The following is a 20342-nucleotide window of genomic DNA, read 5'->3' on the forward strand; positions in this document are numbered from 1 at the left end:
CTGATTTACTTTTCTATCCCAAGCATGGAGCCCAACAGGAAGCCATCTTAAACAAAACATCCAATTTACTCATTCAAAGAGGGTGCGCCTCTCACACAGCCTGTGCAAAGGCACTGTGCAGATTCCGCATTGGCTCTTTCCCTTGATTTGCATATGAGCTCAGGAACAGCAACAGACCTGTCAAGGGATGCAGGGAGAAAAGGTTTACCTCTAACTCCCTCCTAAGCTATTTTTACAAAGCTCCTAAGGTACATTAAGGAACTGTACATTTGTAAATCAGATATAGTTACCATGAAAAGCAAATACAAACATAAATAAAGCCACTAATTTATGATTTCAGATGGTCTGTACCTTAGTTCCCTTATGCGCATCATATAGTGAGCTACAAAGTGTCTTACTCACGCTCTTCCTAAGATTGCTTGAACTGAGCAGCTGAATGACTGCTGAGCTTCCTGTCTACCTGGGATAATGGTTATTCAGTAGATGCCACTGCTTGGGCCCTCCCTGGTGGTGCAGTGGGTGAAAGTGCAGCACTATAAAGCTAACAGCAATTGCTTCGGCTCTAGTTTGACTTCTGGCCAGGGTGGTGACCCACATGGTGCAGCAGACCTCTCTTGTCTCTCCAGCTGCTTCCCTCAGCAGTGTATTTCATCAGTCTGCCTCTTCTGCTCCCCACTCTGTCTCTGGCGAATCCTCTCACCATCCCTGCATCTCTGGCCTGTACCCTAGTTCTGTATGCACAAATGAATAAATTTAAAAAACAAAGAGGCTACTGCTATGCCAAAGGCCTTGACATTGGCAGGTATTATGTCCTTCCACCCACTGACATGTTTTCTCAAAGCCTAGAAAAATGGAAGTTACTTGCTATAGTTCTCCTACCTCACTCACAAGACTATAATGTGTGATTAACTCTGCAGGTGCTCTCTGAATTCACTAAAGAGCAAATATACTAACAAATAAGCAAAAATACCATCACTACCAAAAAGATTATCTTGACCACAGGTTACCATCTTGCTTTAGTTCCTAGATGCTACTCACGATAGCTTTGTGCCTAGTGATAGCTCCTGTGCTTGATGTTGTTTTTAGGGTTTTCCTAGACCATACAATTCCAGAGCTTTAAGGGAACCCGGAACACCCTCCCTTGACAGGCGGGTAGGGCAAGTTCCTCAAAATCTGTGGAACTGGTCACGTAGTCACCACATGAGAAAGCAGAGTAGGAAGAATCCCAGGTCTCTGGGACGGGCCCCAGATTCTGGCTTTCTGTTTTGCCATGATGATGATTGGATTTTCTCTGCCTTTGAGCCCCTTCCTCTCTTCTCTGGTCAGTCAGGGCCTGCTTTATACCAGGTTCCTTGCCTTGAGTCCACAAAACCTCTGGCCTGTTTCTCCCCTAGCCCAGTTGCAGCAAGGATGACATAGAAATCCAGACAAGGATGACATCATTATCTTCCTGTATTATTTTCTTAAATTGCTTTTCCCTATCCATGACTAAGCAGTATTTTCTCACAGCTGGGGATGAACAAATTCAAAAAGATGTTCTCAAATAACATGGTTTCCAAGAGAGAGGTCACTAGATTTTGAAAATATGAAATGAGCATGTGAGTGATTGCAAAGCTCATAAAAATATCTCTGGTTAGAACCTCATCAGCGATGATTCACTCTATTTGAGGGTCCCCCACAGAGACTTTAGTCACCTCACATTAGGGTGTTGAGGCCTATTTTTCCTGCTGAGATGGAATAAATGGCTAGGAACATTAACTGATAGAGGTCACAAGAGTTCCAACCACTGAAGTGAGGAAAATTCCTTTAAATATGCCCTTGTGGACAGAAAGACTTGGTGAACTTGAAGACACCCGTATTTATCCTTCCTCTGAAGGATAATGTGTCTTTGCCTCATAGATGTTGAGTTTCAGAAGTGAAGCTTCAAGGTCAATGCTGTGTCTTCTATGATGGCTAGCAAATGTCTCAGATAACAAAGCAAATATAGTTTATTATACTTCAAGTGCATGTTTGGATGCCTTTGTAGATCTTGTTCTTCATGAGCTTCTGGCTTTTGACTGCTTCAGGCCCCACTGGGGTCTGTTTTCAGGCGCAGGTTGGTATTGCCTGCTGGTGGGAACCTATGGTTCCTTGTCTTACTCTCTGTTTCACTTTTAAGTCACAGGTTGTATCTGTGCCTATAACTCAGGTACTTTTTAGTTCAGCTACCTTTCCCAAAAAATTTTTAGTTGTAAAAGTATATTGTAGTAAAGACCACAAAAATGTTGCAGCAGAGCTACTCACTTCCACTGGCTTTCCCACTGGCCCCTGTCCCAAAAGTGCTTCCAGGTATCGTTTCTTCACATTTACAGTGGCAGTTTCCTGGGCCTCAGTTTTCAGAAGGTCTGAAATATGCCCCGAATGTACTGCCTAGAGCAACACCACCATAGCTACAGCCATGGTGTGTGGGTGTGGAGCCTGCACGTGACCAGCCCAGCAGAAAGGCTGTCACTGCTCCAGGTGTAGGACAGGAGGAAAGTCAGGGCAGGAGAACCATGGTTTCATGGGGGCCAGGTCTTTTTTTTTTTTTTTTTACAACAGTTTATTTTTACCTCATTTTTGTACATTTTTTTCCCCCATCTCAATTATAATCCCCGCGGGTTTCCCATCACCAGGTCTCTTTTCTTTTTCCCTTAAAACAGGGAGTCATCCAAGGTCATTCTCCCTTCCTTGTTCCTCCCTGTACTGCTCTCCAGCAAAGGGCAGGGAACTACCATGCTTGGATCCCTCAATACATCCCAATTGTTATAGCACCAATTCTGGAAACTGCAACCATTCTCTGATATTAATTTCTTTCTTTTTAGACAACTAAGTTAAAAACTTGGCTGAGGTTACACAGCTCAGGGAAAGAGCCTGATTCAAACCCAGGGCCCTGTGCTCTAAAGCTACTATCTGCCTCTTGCAGAGCTAAGGATGAAATATACCTCTAAATCATATACAGTGTTGTAAGTGAACATTATTGCAATAATTTTTTTTTCCCTTGCACCTCCCTGGTAACTTAGGGATAAATCTCAACACTATTACACTAGGGTCTGAGTTCTACCCCTACCCCTCTCCTGTCTCGTCCACTGCTCCCCTCAGCAGTGTATTTCAGTAGATCTGTCTGTTCTGCTCCCCACTCTCTGTCTGTGGTGCAGGGACCTACACCCAAATTCACCTATGCAAAAAAAAGAAAGAAAAATTATTTTCTTTTGCAAATGCCATGAAAAAGGGGCTCAATTTTCATCTGCTGCCCTTTTCTATTTCACACTCCCAAAAGAACCTTCCCAGCATTAGCAGCTTATAGCTGCGGGCGCTTCCCCCTTCTTTTACCATCAGTCCTCACCCTTGTTCACTTCTCTACCTCCAGTCTTGTAGGACTGTCTGGCCCAGCACTATAACTGCTCTTCTTTAAATGTGCCTGTCCTCACATGCCTCAGCTGAGAGGAAGCCCCCCCTCTTCCTCTGTGCCTGCCTGCTGGGAAAACACCGCACTGCTGGAAGGGATCTGGTGGATTCTGGAGTCACGCTGAACTCCCATCGCTAGCCCCCGGGCCTCCAGGGACTGCCCACGGGTTCCCCCTTCTGCGTGACCTTTCCATTCTTCAGCCCATTTAACCTCAGAAGATGACTTTGCTGTCCCATCCTTCTGAGAAAATAGAATCCTTCAGCCAGAAACCCCCTCCACCTGGGTTACCAATGGTAAAGCCCATCCCGGCCATAGTCCGTCCCAGAGTGAATGTTTAAGTTGATCCCCGTCCATCTAATTTATGTTAATCAACTGAAGAAGTCAGCTTCTTTTTTCCTTTGGGAAAGTTGGCTTTTTAAAATTTATTTTTAGACTGACATGTACATAGTTTCCCCATATTTATTATCATTTTGGCTATTGTCATAAACCGGGGGCCATGCCCACCCTGGTCTTATTCACAGAGGTCTGCTTTATAGCACTAAACTATTCCTAGCTACACTTTACCACACGTTCTAGATTATTGGACTCCAAGTCCCAGTTTCTAAAAGACTTGATGGAAATCTACAGATTTATTTATTTTATTTTTATCTTTTTTTTATGATCTGTATAAAGATTGAACCATTAAAATCATTTTAATTTCAATGTATATAATTTTTTTCTGTGATTACTAGGCCATTTCCTCCTCTCACCCAAATTTATTTCCACCTAAAGTGATTTTCTTTTTAAATAAAAGTAGAAATATTGGGCTTATCTGAGTCTAAAATATGAGGCTTTGCTTCAGTCACTTTCTTTCAAATCTTTATAGAAAAGAAAGACTTCCCACAGCAAACCTGGATTTCACTTCCAGCAGTGCCTCCTGCTACCTGGGCAACTTGGGGTTAAAGTCAATCAAGCTCATTTCCTCATCAATGTAATGGGGCTAATAATAAATATTTAGCTGGCAGAAAACCACATGAAGCAAGATATTTAGAGTATTTGGTATATAGTAGGTGCTCGATAATTGATAAGAGCTCTATCCTTTCTAACATTCCTAGTAAAATCTTTCCCATCAGAGCCTCAGATTCACACTGGTTATAATCCTAGGAAACAGAAAGTAGATAGATGTGCACACACACACACACACACACACACACACCTTTCAAGGTTTTGTGTGAAAACTTCTGCTTCCAGTCATAGGGAAGTAAAAGGGATTGAATTTACACTCCTGCCTCCAACACTTTAAAAATCAGGGAAAATAGATTTACGTGTGTGTGTGTGTATACATATATACAGACTTTCATTTTTATTTCACATTGGACAAAGTGCAGAATGGTGATCACTGAGAGAGGGGAGAGAATGAAGTGAAATTTAACTATCCAGTCTTTTGTCTAGAAAGTTTACAGGGTTTAACTCAAGGAAGAGAAATCCAAACAGAGCCTGAGGTCTAGCTGAGTTCAATGTTCAGAGAGGCCCAGGAAGCTGGAGCTGCAGAGCAAAGAGCTGGAGGAGAAGGAGCTGAGCAGAGAGATGGTTCTGGAGATTTTCAGAGGGTTCCCCACAAGCCTTTGGCTGAGAACTGCCCAGGACTGGATTTGAGGGAGCACTGAGGTTGAGGCACACCTCATGGCAAAGGAACACGTGGAACCATGTCTAGTGTTCACAAAAACCTGGGAGATCACACTCCCGACAGTCAGAGAAGGGAATGCCTGCAATACACTAGGCTAGAGAGGTCTGGGCGGTGGATCAGCTCAAAGTTGGGATAAAATGATTGCTAGTCTAAAGGCGGTTCTGGATCCACTTACCAAGCTGAAGAACATGACCTCACACAAACTGGTTCCAAGTAACTTAAATGCATCTTACAACAAATCCCAAAAAATATTTCAAGGAATAAAATAGAATCTGACACCTAACAATGTAAAATTCACAATGTCAGCCATCCTATAAAAATATACTAGGCAAGCAAGGAAGAAGAAATATATGATCCATCATGAGGAAAAAAATCAATCAATGGAAAGAGAGTTAGAAACATCACAGAAAATAGAATTAGTAGATAAGCACACTAAAATAGCTATTGAAAATATATTCCTTATGTGAAGAAAACAGATGAAAGCATATGCATGATAAGGACAGACAGGGAAGACATATTTTTTAAAAAAGAAGTAATCTGGAAAGATTATGCTCAATTATGAGGAAAATAAATCACAGATGTCAAGTAGGGGGATGTTTGTGGTTAGCATTCATATCTAACTATGATTAAAGACAAAAAAGCTCTACTTTCTAATAGTCTAAGGGCCAAGTATAAAAATGAATTTTCCAAAAAATTGCACCACTTTATTTAATTATTTACATAAGTGATTCAAATCACAATCCTTTCAACTATGTAGTTATTGGGCATCCAGCTCTGTGTTTGATGATAGTGGAAATACAAAGGTGAATTGGATACGGTCCATGCTCATATAAATGTACGGTCCTGTGCAATCTACTGGATAATTGATGATCTAACTATGTGAGTGTACAACATGATTTGTCTATAACTCAAAAACTATGTAACACATGGTAAATGACAAGGCTGCAGAATAAAAAAAAAAAGAAATAACAAGAAACAAGATATAGAAAAGGATGCAGTCACAATGCAATTATTCCATAGAAGCAAATAAAAGGCTTTGACATTAGCTCAAAATAAAAACCCAATATACAATTACATGTGGGCTTGGTTCTTTATACAAACAGATGCACATTTATATGAAGATAGGCACACACAAGCTAATTTTAATATAGAAATGTGAATGTTTGTCTTTTCTTTGTGTTCATAGCTGTATCAGGCTGTCTGCTAGGAGACAGCACACTATTTTCCATTATAAGATGCAAACATTTCCCTTCAGCCTGTGGCACTATGAAGGTTGACAAAGCTTCTCTATCCCAGGGGACGAGAAGAAAACCAAGAATAGAGATTATGTGTTTGTGATGTAGATTCACCCAGACACGTTGTGTATTTGTATAATTATGCATATGCTTAATACATTATAGCTATTCATATGTAAATACACGCACAATTATTATATTTTCTCTAATTTTAGTCTAGGGGTAAGGGGATGTCCAGCATTGTTCCAAAGGCTAGCTGAGTAGTGCTCCTTTCAAAATATGGCCACCCAAATAAAGACTGAGCTAATCAATAGATGGAAACAGTATAAAAAAAAATAAGCTGTGGCATACACAAGAAGAAAACCCCCCCACATGTTGATAAATCAGAAGTCAGCCTACAAAGCAAATAAATTTACAAAGCAGAAAAATTTATGTTCTTTATTCCATGGAAGAGAAAAATGACAATATTTCAAACAACTATATTATGTTATTATGCAAGTGTTTGAAAAGGAGTTTCATTCTGAAATGTCTCTAGCCAATGAGGATACAGGCTCTTATCACTAGTGGAGAATTATTTGAGAACAAGTTTTGGTTTGCCCAAAGTGATGCCCATGACCTGGTACACTGTATAGTACAGGCAGAAACAGATACTTTTTTGGAACAATTTTCTACAAATTCTCTTACTTCTAGAATTTTGCCAAGACACACATCAGAGATAATGGCACTAGGGTGAACCTCCAGAGTGTGGTGTGTCCCTGGCACTGACCACAAAGCTAACACAAAGCTTGTGCTGGATATTCCAGGACCACATGGATCAGGCTACATATCTCTCTCCTTCACCGCTTGGGCACCCAGAAGTCTTTCAGAGGCACACCAGCCTCCTCTCTTACTACCTTCTATCCAACCCCCTAAAACAATTTGGTGGTTTATTTTTTAGAAATCATGAGCTGGCCTTCCCTGGTGGCACAAGGTTTTGTTAAAGCGCAGTACTGCATGAGAGCCATCGCTGCTTCAGTGTGAGTCTGATCCCCGCCCCGGAGCTGATCCGCATGGCGTGACAGACCTCTCCTGACCCGCCCGCTGCTCTCCTCAGCAGTGTACTTCATCGATCTGCCTGTTCTGCTCCCCACTCTGATTCTGGTGAATCCTTTCACCGCCCCTGAACCTCAAGCCTGTATCCCAGTTCTGGATGAATAAATAAATCTTCAAACAAACAAAAAAGCATGAGCCAGAGATCCCCTTAACTGCTTTAAAGCCTTCAATCCATTGTATTGCAATGAAATCTTGACTCCCTACTTTGTCAGGCATATCTGGCTGGCAACAGCTTTCTAGAGTTTTGAAAACCCCAACCTGCCAATCCCACCTTATCTAACTAAGTCTTGCGAGCTAAGCTCCTATAACCTCAGGTCTTTGCAAAGGGTATTTTTTACTTTTAGAATTTTTTCATCTCCCCAAATTCCCTGTTTCATTTTGCTTCACCTTCTGCTCCCTGGATAACTAATTATCCTGGGGGTTGGAGCCTACATATTACTGCCTTGAAGGAGTGCTTTTTGGGTTTCCCTCCTCTGCCTCCAAGAGAGGTTAGACTCCTCCACCCTTTTTTTTTTTAATAATAGCTAATAATTATAATTAAACAATCATTTGTACAGTTACTAGGATAATATCTGCTTCTAAGAAATATATATATGCTCCACAGGACAATCCTCCCTTCGTAGTGCAGATTGATGAATCTCTAGTGTCCAGTAAAAGATGTTGTACATTTATTAACCTTCAGTAATATTGCAGTGAATGGATGAATGTACTGTCCTAATGTCTTGGGGAGAAAAGGGTAAATAACTGTGAATGTGTAACAGAACTGTCAAGAATCCATGAAATCAGGTACATAAATTGTGAAATATAAGTCAAGGTCCCATTTGTTTTCTGACACTTGATAATGAGAAATATTTCAACAAGATGGAAAATGAAAACAAAAGAGGACTCTGATCATCATCTTTTAGAGAGCTCAACTATTACCCACCTGACTATCTGTATCCTTTTAATCATGCTTATGTCAGAGTGTCACCATTAATATCTCAAGTGACTAAAGAAAGGGAGTTTGCTGGTTTGAGTATTATTTCCTTTTTAAAAAACAAATGTGTGGAATGATTTATCAGCAGAAAGACCATGTGAGTGTCTCTGCGAACTGATAAGATGTTTCAAACACAGACTGCTAGATAATATATATGTAATATAAATCTCTGGCCACTTCTCTCATTTCAAAACTTGGAGCCCTGCAATGGACAGGAGTCCAGTGCATCAAAATTGGAAGTAGCTGGTGGAAAGCACTGGAGGTTAGGTTAACACATGAGTGAGTAGCTGAAGGCCTATTTCTAATTTCACAGCATAATTCATGGCTGGAGGAAAAAGCCCCCTGGGCAGGCATCGTTAAGCATACCTGGCAACTGTCAAAGCAACATCTACACACACACACACACACACACACACACACACACACACACACACACCTTCTTTTGGGACATCTGCACCCTTAAAACTGACCACTCTTCATGTGTTTCCTTTCAACAGTTTTCTCAAATTCAACACTCCCAGAGAGAGAAACTGCCATCTCCCCTCACCCTTCTTAAATTCCAGGCTTCCTACTTCAGTAACTGACCTGGACTGTCAGGTTTCCAAAGCTAGAAACCTAAAAGTCCATGGACTCCATTCTATGTAGACTCTGTCAACACTTCCTGTTTCTTTCTTTCTTTGTAAAGATTTATTTATTTATGCATATAGAACTGGGGTATAGGTCAGAGGTGCAGGGGCAGTGAGAGGATTCACAAGAGACACAGTGGGGAGCAGAACAGATAGGTCGACAAAGTGTATCACAGAGGGGAGCAGCAGACGAGACAGGAGAGGTCTTCTGTGCCCTGTGGTCACCTCCCTTGCTGGGCATCAAGCTCATTCTGAAGCAGCTGTGGCTAGCTTATAGTGCCTCTCCTTGCTATTTCTACAGCTAAATGTCTGCTGTATCCCTTCAACTCCTTACAGCGCCACTGCCAGAACTGGTGTCATCAGTACTGTGGTGTGTGGCTGATTGCTGCAGCCTCCGTCTGATCTCCTCACTCACAACCTTTCCACACTCTCATCTGTTCTCTATTGGATTACAGAGGAGCTCTATAAAAGTGCAATTCTAATCATACTGCTCCTGCTTAACACTCTTCTGACACCCTATCATACCCTTTATCTGCTAGTAGCAGAACCACTTATCACGTTGATTTGTATTTACTTATTTACTCTTTTCTATCTCCCACTGGGCTCTGAATGATCACTGGGTCTATGTCCTGTATGTCCAAGATTCAGCACCACATGTGGCTCAATGAATCCCAGTGAAAAGAGTGATGCTTCAGCAGATGAAAGAATACAGCAGATGCCTTTTCATGTCTGGGCATATTAAAGAGATAAAGGTGTTCTTGGGAGGATTAAAGAACATAAGAAGGAAGCTAGAGAAAACAATTCTGAGGAAGCAGAGAAGACTTCAAATGAGTAGAAACATCATGAATGGAAGAGGGGAATGACGAGGACAGAGAGGGGATGACAAGCACCGACGGCACACCATTTCCGGCAGTGGCAATTTAAGGAGTTGAAGGGATGCAGGAGACATTTAGCTGCAACCTGTTTTGGCCTCCCTGTGGGTGGCGGAGCAGATGTGACAAGAGAACCTAGGGCTTCTGAAGATGAAACAGCAAGGTCTGAGCCAAGGGAGCGCTAAGAGTGTTCATAGACACTTGGAAGCGTTAAGAGCTCTTGTACTGATTCCAAGTTAAGCCCTGATGAGGCACATGGCAGTATCTTCACAGATTAGCAGCGAAGTGTGCTTTTGGGGACATATATTTGAAATATAGTAAATACTGTGCTAAGAAACATGGGGGTACACGACAGGATAAAACATATGTCAACTTACAGTCAATAATAGCTCAAGAGAGTTTGCTGAAGTTAGGTTAGAAAACTTCAAAAGGATTTAGAAAAGAGCAAGGTACTCTTACAGTCAGAGAGTATGCAAGAAATATTACTGGTTTCCATGTGGGCTTGGGCAAGAAACTTAAAACACAGGGACACAGCTGTTGCTTTTCAACTCTTCCAGTTGATGATTATAACTTTGGAAAAGAAACCGGTTTATATAGGAAGGGAGCAGCTGGTCACACAGATGGTGTCCAAACACACAATCTGATATTCTGGGTTCTGGATAAAGGCTCCAGAGGTGCGGCCTTCTGGAAAGTGACAACATGTATCATGGCAAACAGGAAAGAAGGTTGCAGGCAGTGCCTGAGCACAAGAGAACTATATTTTGAAATCTGAGACTGGGGGGTGACAATGCTCAGTGCTGAACAAAATTGTGAGCTACTCCACAGGAAGATCACCTATGGCATAGAAAGGGGGGCCAGCGTGGAAAAGGAGTGCCACAGGTAAAGGAGGGGTCTGGTTTAAATGAGCATGCTAGGGTCTCAGGTGATGTTAATACTCACATTTGGGGAATCCTACATACTAGACACCACTCTTTGAGATTATACCTTACACATTAGCATAGGAGGTCTCAGAAAAACCACAAAGAAAGCAACTTTCTAAGTTAAATGTAGCATTTGTCATGGCAGTTACACCACATAAAACTTGCATTATATCCACCCTACTTAACTGTGGGACAATGATGTTCCAGTGGATGGTTTTGAAAATCTGGACCTATTGTACCAGTGCACAACATATTGGTAACAAAACAAATCAGCAACAACAAAAGTTTAAAATTCCACAAAGCTAGCCATGGGGGGGGGGGGTAAAATAAACATGAAACAATAACATAAGGAGAGAAATATTATCTCACAGGTAAGTCAAGAATTTGGAGCATGGAATTTAAGGATGCAGTGTATCAATAGCATGGTATATTTTGAACAATAGATCCAAGTACAGTATTTGGATCTCAGGTTGTATTTCACATGAAGAAGGCCAGCAGGGAAGCTCATGAAAGTGGAAGTGGGTGGGGATGGGGAACACCACATGAGAAAAAGGGAGGGAAATGGAAGGGATGAAATTGTGGGAGCACACGACACACTGGAAGACATGATAGTGATAAATGACCAGATTATCTGACAAATTCTTTTGCTAAAATCAGAAGGTATGAAAATTTGTGCCTTATTTTCTTGCTATTTTTCATTCCTCAATATTGGAAGCAGTTATAAAGTGTCAGCTTAATTTTAACAACTATGGAAGGGTAGTTGGTCATTTAGAAACATTGGAACTTTGGGAGAAAGCCAAGTATCATAAAGTCCAACCCACTCATAACCCTGTCAGAGATGTTTTAGAGGAGGTTTTTTGAAAGGAAGTTTACACTAAATAATCTTTAAGTCCCTACTGAGACATTTAAGAGTATCTCTACATTCTACAGTCACACTGAAGAATCCTAGAAGTGGTCATCATAAAACCTGAGAGAAAAGCAACATTCTGTGGCTCTTCTGACTATATTGAAAAAAAAAATAGCACTACACAGTGGGCACAATAAAAAGAGCATGAGACACTGCATATGAATATAATATAGAGCTATCACAATTAAAACAACATGATGCTAGAATAAAAATAGATGAATAACACAAACTAGATAATTCAGAAATAGATTAAAACATACATAAGAATTAAAGTGCTAATAAGATAAGCAAATCAATGGAGGCATTAAAAATTGGGAATATAAGTCAACTTCTGGAGGGAACAAAACCTCTGTGTATTTAGAAATGGGACCCAAAATCAGAAAAGGTCAACAAATTTGTTTAATAATAATAAAAAAGTAACATTAAAGGTAAAAAACGGCATAGAGAATTTTTTTCAGGACATAAACTCCAAGGATTACACTGCTAAACAATTAATGAACAAATACAACTCCCCCCCCCACCCCAAAGGTAATGGGTAAGGTGTAGTAACATACATTTGAAAAAGTGAGAGCCTATTTTTTCTAAATTATATGTAGTATTGTGAATCAATGTTACTTTAATAAAAATGTTAAAACAATCCCCAAGAACCCTGTCTGATATGTAGATACAGTATGAAAGGAATCTATTTACAAAGCAAGGAATATGAATTGGAAATGAAGGGGGGGAGAAAATAATTTTAAAGGAGAAGTAGTAAAGAAAAGTTAAGGTAAAATAAAGAAGATGCCACCCTTGCATACCAAATCAGTAAATATTATATGGATATGAATATTTTGAAAATTAATTGCCCCATATTTAACACAAAACTTTATTGTGATTAATTTATTGTGATAAATAATAATTTACTTATTATTATTATTTATTACTCATTCTACATGTAGGCGACTATCCAAAGGAAATAACCCTAATTGCTGAGAACCTATGTGAACAAAAATGTTCTCTGTAATCTTATTTCTGACAAAGAAGAGGAAGAAAGAATATCGTAAGGTAATTATTGGACGAATGCTTACTGTGTGCAGGGACTATACAGCCATTCTATGTAAGTGAGCATATTTAAAAGATAACATTCATCTCACAGCAAACCCATGAAATGATACAATTCTCCTTTTACAGAAAAGGTAAAATGCTTTTAAATGCATGAAGAGACTTAAGTTTCCAGAAAATGAAAATTTGACTTGTAAAAGTGTAAAAATGGAAACAACCTAAATGTAAACATCTGTAGTGGTAAGTAAATTGGGGAGGATTTGCTCCATGGAGCAAATTTTTTAATAAAATCTATAAAATGGAAAAATGCTTTAGGATAAGAGGTAAACAAAAATGCATAATATAACTTCCTATATTTAATATGATTACAATATTTCCATAGAAAAAAGACTGGAATATGTAAACACTAACCAAATAAAACAAACCTGCCCCTGAAATTATGTCCAAAGATGAAGTCATCTGGCAACCCTGAGAACAAAGCCACGTGGGGATCAATTGTCAGTCTAGGGAAGGATGAAGAAGTGCCCAGAAAGACCCTGGAAGGCTCAAAAACAGTTTAAGCAGTTTGGCTAATACAGGAGATAGGGAATGAAATTCAGGGCAGATACGGTAAATCTTATATAACGAGTAGAGCTGTAATTCTTTTCATGGTAAGTTGCTGGGGAAAATCATAAATTGGTCATGGTTAAAATGTCAGAAGACTCAAAATCATAAGAAAAAATAATGAATTATTGAGGTTGCAGCTTACTGCAAAAGTCACACAATATTTTCTGAGAGAAGAGGGAGGTGGAGGAAGGAGTAAAGCAATTTTTTGCTCTATGAATATTTCAATTAGGCAGCTGAGAAAATTTGGGTGGAAAAATACAAATCTTTGCTCACAAGTTATAGAAGGAAGCATCTATCCAGATTAGCCTTAGGGAAAAAGGGCCTGAGTAAACACATGTTAAAAGTTAGAAATGTTTATGTACCCCACCCCCTCCCCCCATACCACCTACCCCATACCCACCTGCAGCAGACTAATATATGGATTTAAAATTTTGGAGAAGTTTAAAAATATTCTAAGTATACTGCTTTATAACTCAATCTTCTATTTCCCACTTTCCCTGCCACCTATCTTGTCTCATAATTTCTTTGTTACATTTGTACACACGTGCATATTTGTACATGTATGTGCATGGGTATGAGGGTCTATATATTGGTGTATGCATGCACGTGTATGTGTGTGCATGTACAGATAATTACATATACATCATTTTATATTTTTAATTTACTACAACTAGTTAAGACTGACATCTATGGCCCCAAGGGACAAAAATTAAAAAGAAAAAGCAACTAGGGCTTTCTCTGTTGGCGCAATGGGTTAAAGCACCGCATTATGATGCTCTCCAAAGCCACTGCAGCACAAGTTTGATCCTGGCGGCTTGGGAGCTGACCCACATGGTGTGGCAGACCTCTTCTAGCCCACTTGCTGCTTCCCTCAGCAGTGTACTTTGTCAATCTATCTGTTCTGTCCCCCCCTCTGTCTGGTGAATCCTCTCACCCACCACATCTCTGGCCTGTACCCCAGTTCTGCAAGCATAAATAAATAAATCTTAAAAAAATTAAAAAAGCAATTGAATGTCTGGTCAATTCAGCACAAACTTTACAGGTTTGTGGGTGTAGAACTTAGCAATTATGAAAGGCATTGGTTTCTACTTAGTGTCTACCACCTACCCTTCTCTAACTGGTGGGAAAATGTAAATTGTTCTCCTGACATTCTCTTGACAACTATCTTAGTATAATAATGGACTGTCAATGGACTGTCCCCTCTCCTGAGGGCAGGGACCACCTGGGATTTGTTTACTGCTACAAGCCTTTATCCAAACTGTATTTCAATAAATATCCTTTGAATGAAAGAGTGAGTGAGCAGGTGAATATTGCCAGACTTATGTCTCTCTGAGAGCTCAAGTTCCGCCTCCCTATAACATTTTCCCTCAGAGTGTCCAAGATTGACTCTTTTGGAAATTACTACATTACTAGCTTATACCACTCCTTAACACCTGCTTCTACACATTATTTTTATTGTTGTTTCTGTCTTCAATTTAGGAAAACATGCTCCTCAAGGACACCTATATCTGTTTCCCACAGCACTTGTTATAGGGTTCCTGGAAGTCCTCAATAAGCATTGTCACTTTAAACAATGACATTCTTTCAATGATATTCTACTTGTTGATATCTGGAAACACTGTCTCTATTGACTACATTTTATTAAAATTCCAACATGTGGTGGAAAGAGAATGTGGGATTTGATAGCCATTGAACTGGGTTTCCAGCTTGGCCACTTCTATGCTGGAAAAGTCAACCGAACTCTGGGCCTTTATTTTTCTATTTGTAAAACAGGAACAGCAGCAACAACAGTATATACCTCTCTGAGAGAGAAGGCTGTGGTGTAATGTATGGGGAAGTAGCTTTGCAACTGGAGAGCAAAAATCAGCTTTTCCATTTTCCAATTTTAAATAAGAAATTGATGTAATGCTGCAGATGATAGACACTGCGTGGGGCTTTTTCGAGAACAGCACTAGGCAGAAGAGCGGGGTGAGGAAAGGAATCTCAAGAACCACCTGCCCTCCTGGTAATCTCAGATCATCCTCAACGCCTGCGCATGGAGAGATTACTGGGCACCTGCCACCCACACCCCAGGGCATTGCTGCCTCTTCAAACCCAGGGGAAAACTTACCAGACACAAGCTGCTGTCCAGGCAACCCCACGGGAACCATGCCCAAGTTATTCATGGCGGTGGCCCAGGCTGTGGGATCTGTTACAGACATGTTGAGCTGGGTCGTGTCTATCGCTATACTCCCCAAACCATCAGCAGCTGTGGGTGGGGGGAGGGGGCAGGGAAGGGAGGGTTCAGGACCGGGGAAAGGGGGAGGGGGTCAGGGATAACAGACAATGACTTCAGAGTCAACGAACAAGGGTGTTTGTTTTAAAGGAAATCACATTTCTAGAGATGTGAGGCTTCATTTAGCACGTTCCCAAACCACACAGAAAATAGAGCACTATAATCTACAGCAATGTCTTTTCCAGACGTAAACATAAAGAGTTTGTGAATACATTCTGGGAAGAAACTTAATGACATGTAGTTTATGCACAGTATGCCATTAAGGAAGCTCCCCTGGAAAAAACTGAAGAATCACTTTCCTCTCACAGTGAAACAACATTAGTTAAGTTCCAGGGTGGGGATGAAGGAATACTCTCTTGGTAAACAAGTCAATCGGCTTAGTAGACTAAGAATAAATATATTCATCTGTCTCTGAATGTACTTCTGGAGCAGGCACACCTTGAAATCACTAGTAGAATCTCTGAAAACAATTGTCAAGGAGTGAAACTGGTCTTGACTAAAGTTATTTATCTTCTAGTTAACAGATTCCCTCCTGTACATTTTTTTTTCACATTATTACATTTAGGAGGGCGCCTCTAACAACTATTCCAAAATATTTCCTATAAGCACAGGCTTTCACCAAAACCAAATAATTAGATAAATAACATTTAAAACCCAGTAGTACAGACCTAAAAAACCCAGAGGTATATGTCAAATTTGACCTAATCTTCTTTGATATCCACTAGTTGTAGACTTAACTTAAGGATCCTAGGCTCCTGGTTCACTGCATATTTTCATGGCTGAGCAAGCTTTTCCTTTAAGAACTAAAAAAGGTTTTGTTTGTGTCCTGTGCTGGCCACCGACCTTTACCTGCAGCCATCATCTGAGGAAGCTGTTGGGGACACTGGGCGATGCTTTCAATGCCACCTGCATCTATTGTTGAATTGCGAGCATCCTGGGAGACAGGGGTACTTTGATGGCTGAGCTCAGAGTCCCCACGGAGATCATCAGGTTCTGCAAAAGGGGAAATGAATGTGGTGAGAAACTAAAGTAGCTAACTGCCATCAAAGGAAACAAACAGAAATACACAAAGAACAACTTCTAGACAAAGACACAGAAGTGGCACTCTTCTCCTATCTCGTGGCTCTCTCCTGGCTGGATCTCAGAGCCCTCAGCATACGGGTCACTCACCTGGAGCTGGGGCTGGCTGAAGAAACAGCCTGGTTTACAGAAGCCCCTAGTGCCTGGCCTTCCACTGAAGAGTCTGTTCAAACGGGCCTATCAGTCCCTGCACAGCCTCTTGCACACAGTAGACATCAATGCAGAGGCCAGGAGCAGGGCTCACTATGTTTTTTTTAATTTAAAAAGTTAATTGATGGTGTTATTTTGAAAGACAGTTGTCTGACATATTCAAAAGGGAGAAGAAATGGGAAAGGGGAAGGGAAAGAAGCAAGAATCTGTTCACTATGAGCTGGTAAAGGTGTGTGTCTCAATTATAATAGTTAGAAAAGGCGAAAGGAGAGAATGGCAGGCTGTCCGTGGAAGAAGAGCTGAAGGGTGTCAGGGCAGCAAACAAAGAGTGTTTGTGTATGTGAGTGTGTACACGTGTGTCAGTTCTATGGAAAGAGAAATGTCCACATTTTGTTCACAATTTGTTTGATCTGAATTTTTCCTAGAATTGGACCATGTATACCTATATATTTTGATTAGACTTTTCTAAGAACTTCTCTAATAAGAATAATGATAGAATATTAAATAAATTTGCAAAGGCACCCCCCCATATCACACTATATAAAAAGTGTCATGCCTCTCTCTAACTTTAATAATTCAAAGACACAGTATTCAGAAATACATATTTGAGGTGCATTTTTTCACTGGAAGACAAAATAAATTGCTTAAGATAAGTGTCCTGTGACATCTGAATTTTAAGTAAGTTTGTTCTAACAACAGAATTTAAGGATTCGTTTTTATTTTTGTCTAAAGTTAGAAATTTTACTACACCATGTTTTTTTAATGACTCTTTCAAAATCATGGTTTGTATGCCAGTTATATATGTCACAAGTAAAGTTTGACCCTTTTGGGGTGTATGCTTCTATTTCTTAGATTCTTACATGCAAGAATCAGTAATCCCTTATAAGAATGTACTGTCAACAAGAGCATACTGCTCTTGTTGAGTATAAGTTTACTGTAAATGGAATTTCTGGTTTCAATAAAGGAAGAATAGGCAGATAGCCAGCAAATTGTTTCCAAGCTCTCTATAAATTCCTAGTTCTTGGAAAAGGCAAAAGGAAAAAATGGCAGGCTGTCCATAGAAGATCTAAAGGGTGTTGGGGCTGCAAAAGAAAAATGTGTGTGTGTGTGTGTGTGTGTGTGTGTGTGTGTGTGTGTGTGTGTGTGTGTGTGAACAGAAAGGAATATGAGATAATGGAGGGTTTTTTTCTAATAGTCTGTTAGGAAGAAGAAACATCTCTATAATGCAGCTAGTGAAATGACTCCAGCTCTGGCAGCAGATTTTAAGTACTATATACCTTGCAATTAAATTCAACTACCCAAATGAATGCTGAACATGTGTATTGTTCATAAACTATCTTAGCAATGGATGCTGTCAGAGCAAGAGATTCTCACCAAATAAAATAAATTCAATAGCATAAGAAATAGACAGCTAACCTAAAATCCCTATGTTTTGTTTAGTCATCTACCAGCAACTTTTCCATGATGAAACCTTTCATTTCTCCATGTTAATCATTTCAAAACACCAAAGCAGTGAAGCTAGAATGTGTTCATTTTCTTGCTCAAATATCCCCATGGTAGAGCCATTTCAGATCATTGCAAGGTCACTATTTGTCTTACTTATCTCCCCAAATGAAGTTTAGTGGCTAACAGCCTTCTAGCTCTGGTTCTTCCCAAATGGGCATTAATCACGACTTTTTCCTGTCGAATGACTCTGCAGTTCTGGAACACTGGATCAGAGAACATCCCTTTACTCTGCAGGCTTTACGACTTGTGTCTGGCTGGCCTTGTTTCACCTTGTCTTTGTGTTGCCGAGTTTTAGGGATGGTATTAACTGTCTGTTCCAGTGGTAGCTTTCATTCTAGTGATTATGTTCTTACAAAGAGGCATCAAGTGTCCTGGAGATCCAGAACTTCTACCCAGTCTTTTCATACCCATTTTAGAACCCATACTGTTTCATCAAGAATGGTAACATGTAGCTAAAGTGTCATGGAAGAAGACACAGCTTTATTTGCAAGATGTGGTTTGTAATCCTGAATTTCTTCCCTAGTATGACTGTGGCATTCAATTTATTACATCTCTTCAATCTCTCCACCCAATGATTTTAAGCACATAAAATTCTATCTTAAGGTCATGTACCCAGGATGGTCACTCGAAAGTAAATTCTGTAATATCACAGGCATCTGCAGCAATCAAAAGGATGTTGTAAAATTCTTAAAAAAAAAAAAAAAAAACTAAATTGATTTGACCCCAGGTTTGGAAGATGATCCCTTTAATTAATTACTGCCTAGTAATCTATAAATAACTGTAAGAGCAATTTTTGTTCTCTACTAACATCTATTGTTTCTATTGAATACCTGCCTCTTTAAATGATGCAAGACCATAATCCCTAATTTATCATTCAAATCAATTTCCCTGCCTTAGTTTTCTTATTTCTAAACCATAAAAAAGATTAATACTCTTAATGATGTTTATTTACACACAGAGATATGGAGAGTTAAAAATTACAGTTAATAAAGTACTTGGAATATACTAGGTGCTAATTATTATTATTTTACTTGGAAGTGCAGTGTTTCTATTAAGGTACCCTGGGATCTTTGTGTTCTGCAGGATAATTATGTAATTAATTCTAAAACAGTGAGTAACACTTGATATTTCTAAAAGTAAGTGTTACTCTAGCTTTCTGTGTTTCACCTAAACTGTAGCTGAGCATGTCTTCATTTGCTACAACTCCTTTATAAAAACAATATAATTTAGACAATGTACAAATTATTTTCTCTAGATTTGTTTCTGCCTATGCAATGACAAAAGCTCTGAAGAGCCCCATGCCCAACTGTGAAAGTGGCAGTTTTTTGTTTACAGCTTTTACTGAGGCGACAGTATCACAAGGTAATCAGATACACCAAATGTTAAGGAAAATAACACAGCTTTGCCTAAGGTTCAGCTGACAACGAACTTGTTCTTTGTGAGGGTATAAACAAGCACAATACCTCATATGGGATTTCGTAACTTCTTAACAAGATATATTTATGCTGAAATTTCACTGGGCTATGTCAGTGAGATGAACAGTTGTTGAAATCTACTGACCCCATAAAAATTTACTTGACCTAAGAAATAGTACAGCTTCTTCCCACTCTCTGCTCTTTCTAACCCTGCTAAACTTTCATGGGCTCCAAAGAAATTTCCACTGTGAATAATAAAGCCCATCTGTAATTGTCTAAAAAAATCATAGATTTCTACTAACAAGGGGTCAAGAAAAATTAGGTATTGAAAATAAGTTTTTAAACAATTATTTAGTTTGACAATTTTATGCCTACTCCTGCAGAAAAATAATAAGATAGTGAGAAAATCAGATTTATTAATGCCTTACAAAAATGTTGATACCAAAGACAACTTATTTCATTTGATATCTAGAACCTTTTTATTTTATAGGTTCCAATCACTAGTATCATCATGGTTTATATTTCCAGGAAAAAGAAAAATGCATTAC

The 20342-nt window shown here is 39.6% G+C and overlaps 1 protein-coding gene across 4 annotated transcripts in view; it reads right to left on the minus strand.

Annotated features, from left to right (window-relative positions):
• Positions 1-20342, minus strand: part of ENOX1 (ecto-NOX disulfide-thiol exchanger 1) — a 489446-nt gene that overhangs the window by 151544 nt on the left and 317560 nt on the right. For 3 of the 4 annotated variants that reach the window (XM_012723223.1, XM_012723222.1, XM_012723224.1), the window contains 2 exons: positions 16487-16636; positions 15479-15616 (listed from right to left, as the gene is read on the minus strand). In XM_012723223.1, the coding sequence (XP_012578677.1) occupies positions 15479-15616; positions 16487-16636 (288 nt within the window). The remainder of the gene's footprint in view (positions 1-15478; positions 15617-16486; positions 16637-20342) is intronic. The other variant, XM_004680132.2, reaches the window with a different exon arrangement.

The sequence above is a fragment of the Condylura cristata genome, unplaced genomic scaffold (genome assembly GCF_000260355.1).
Source record: "Condylura cristata isolate star-nosed mole 26May11 unplaced genomic scaffold, ConCri1.0 scaffold00010, whole genome shotgun sequence".
Lineage (NCBI taxonomy): Eukaryota > Metazoa > Chordata > Mammalia > Eulipotyphla > Talpidae > Condylura > Condylura cristata.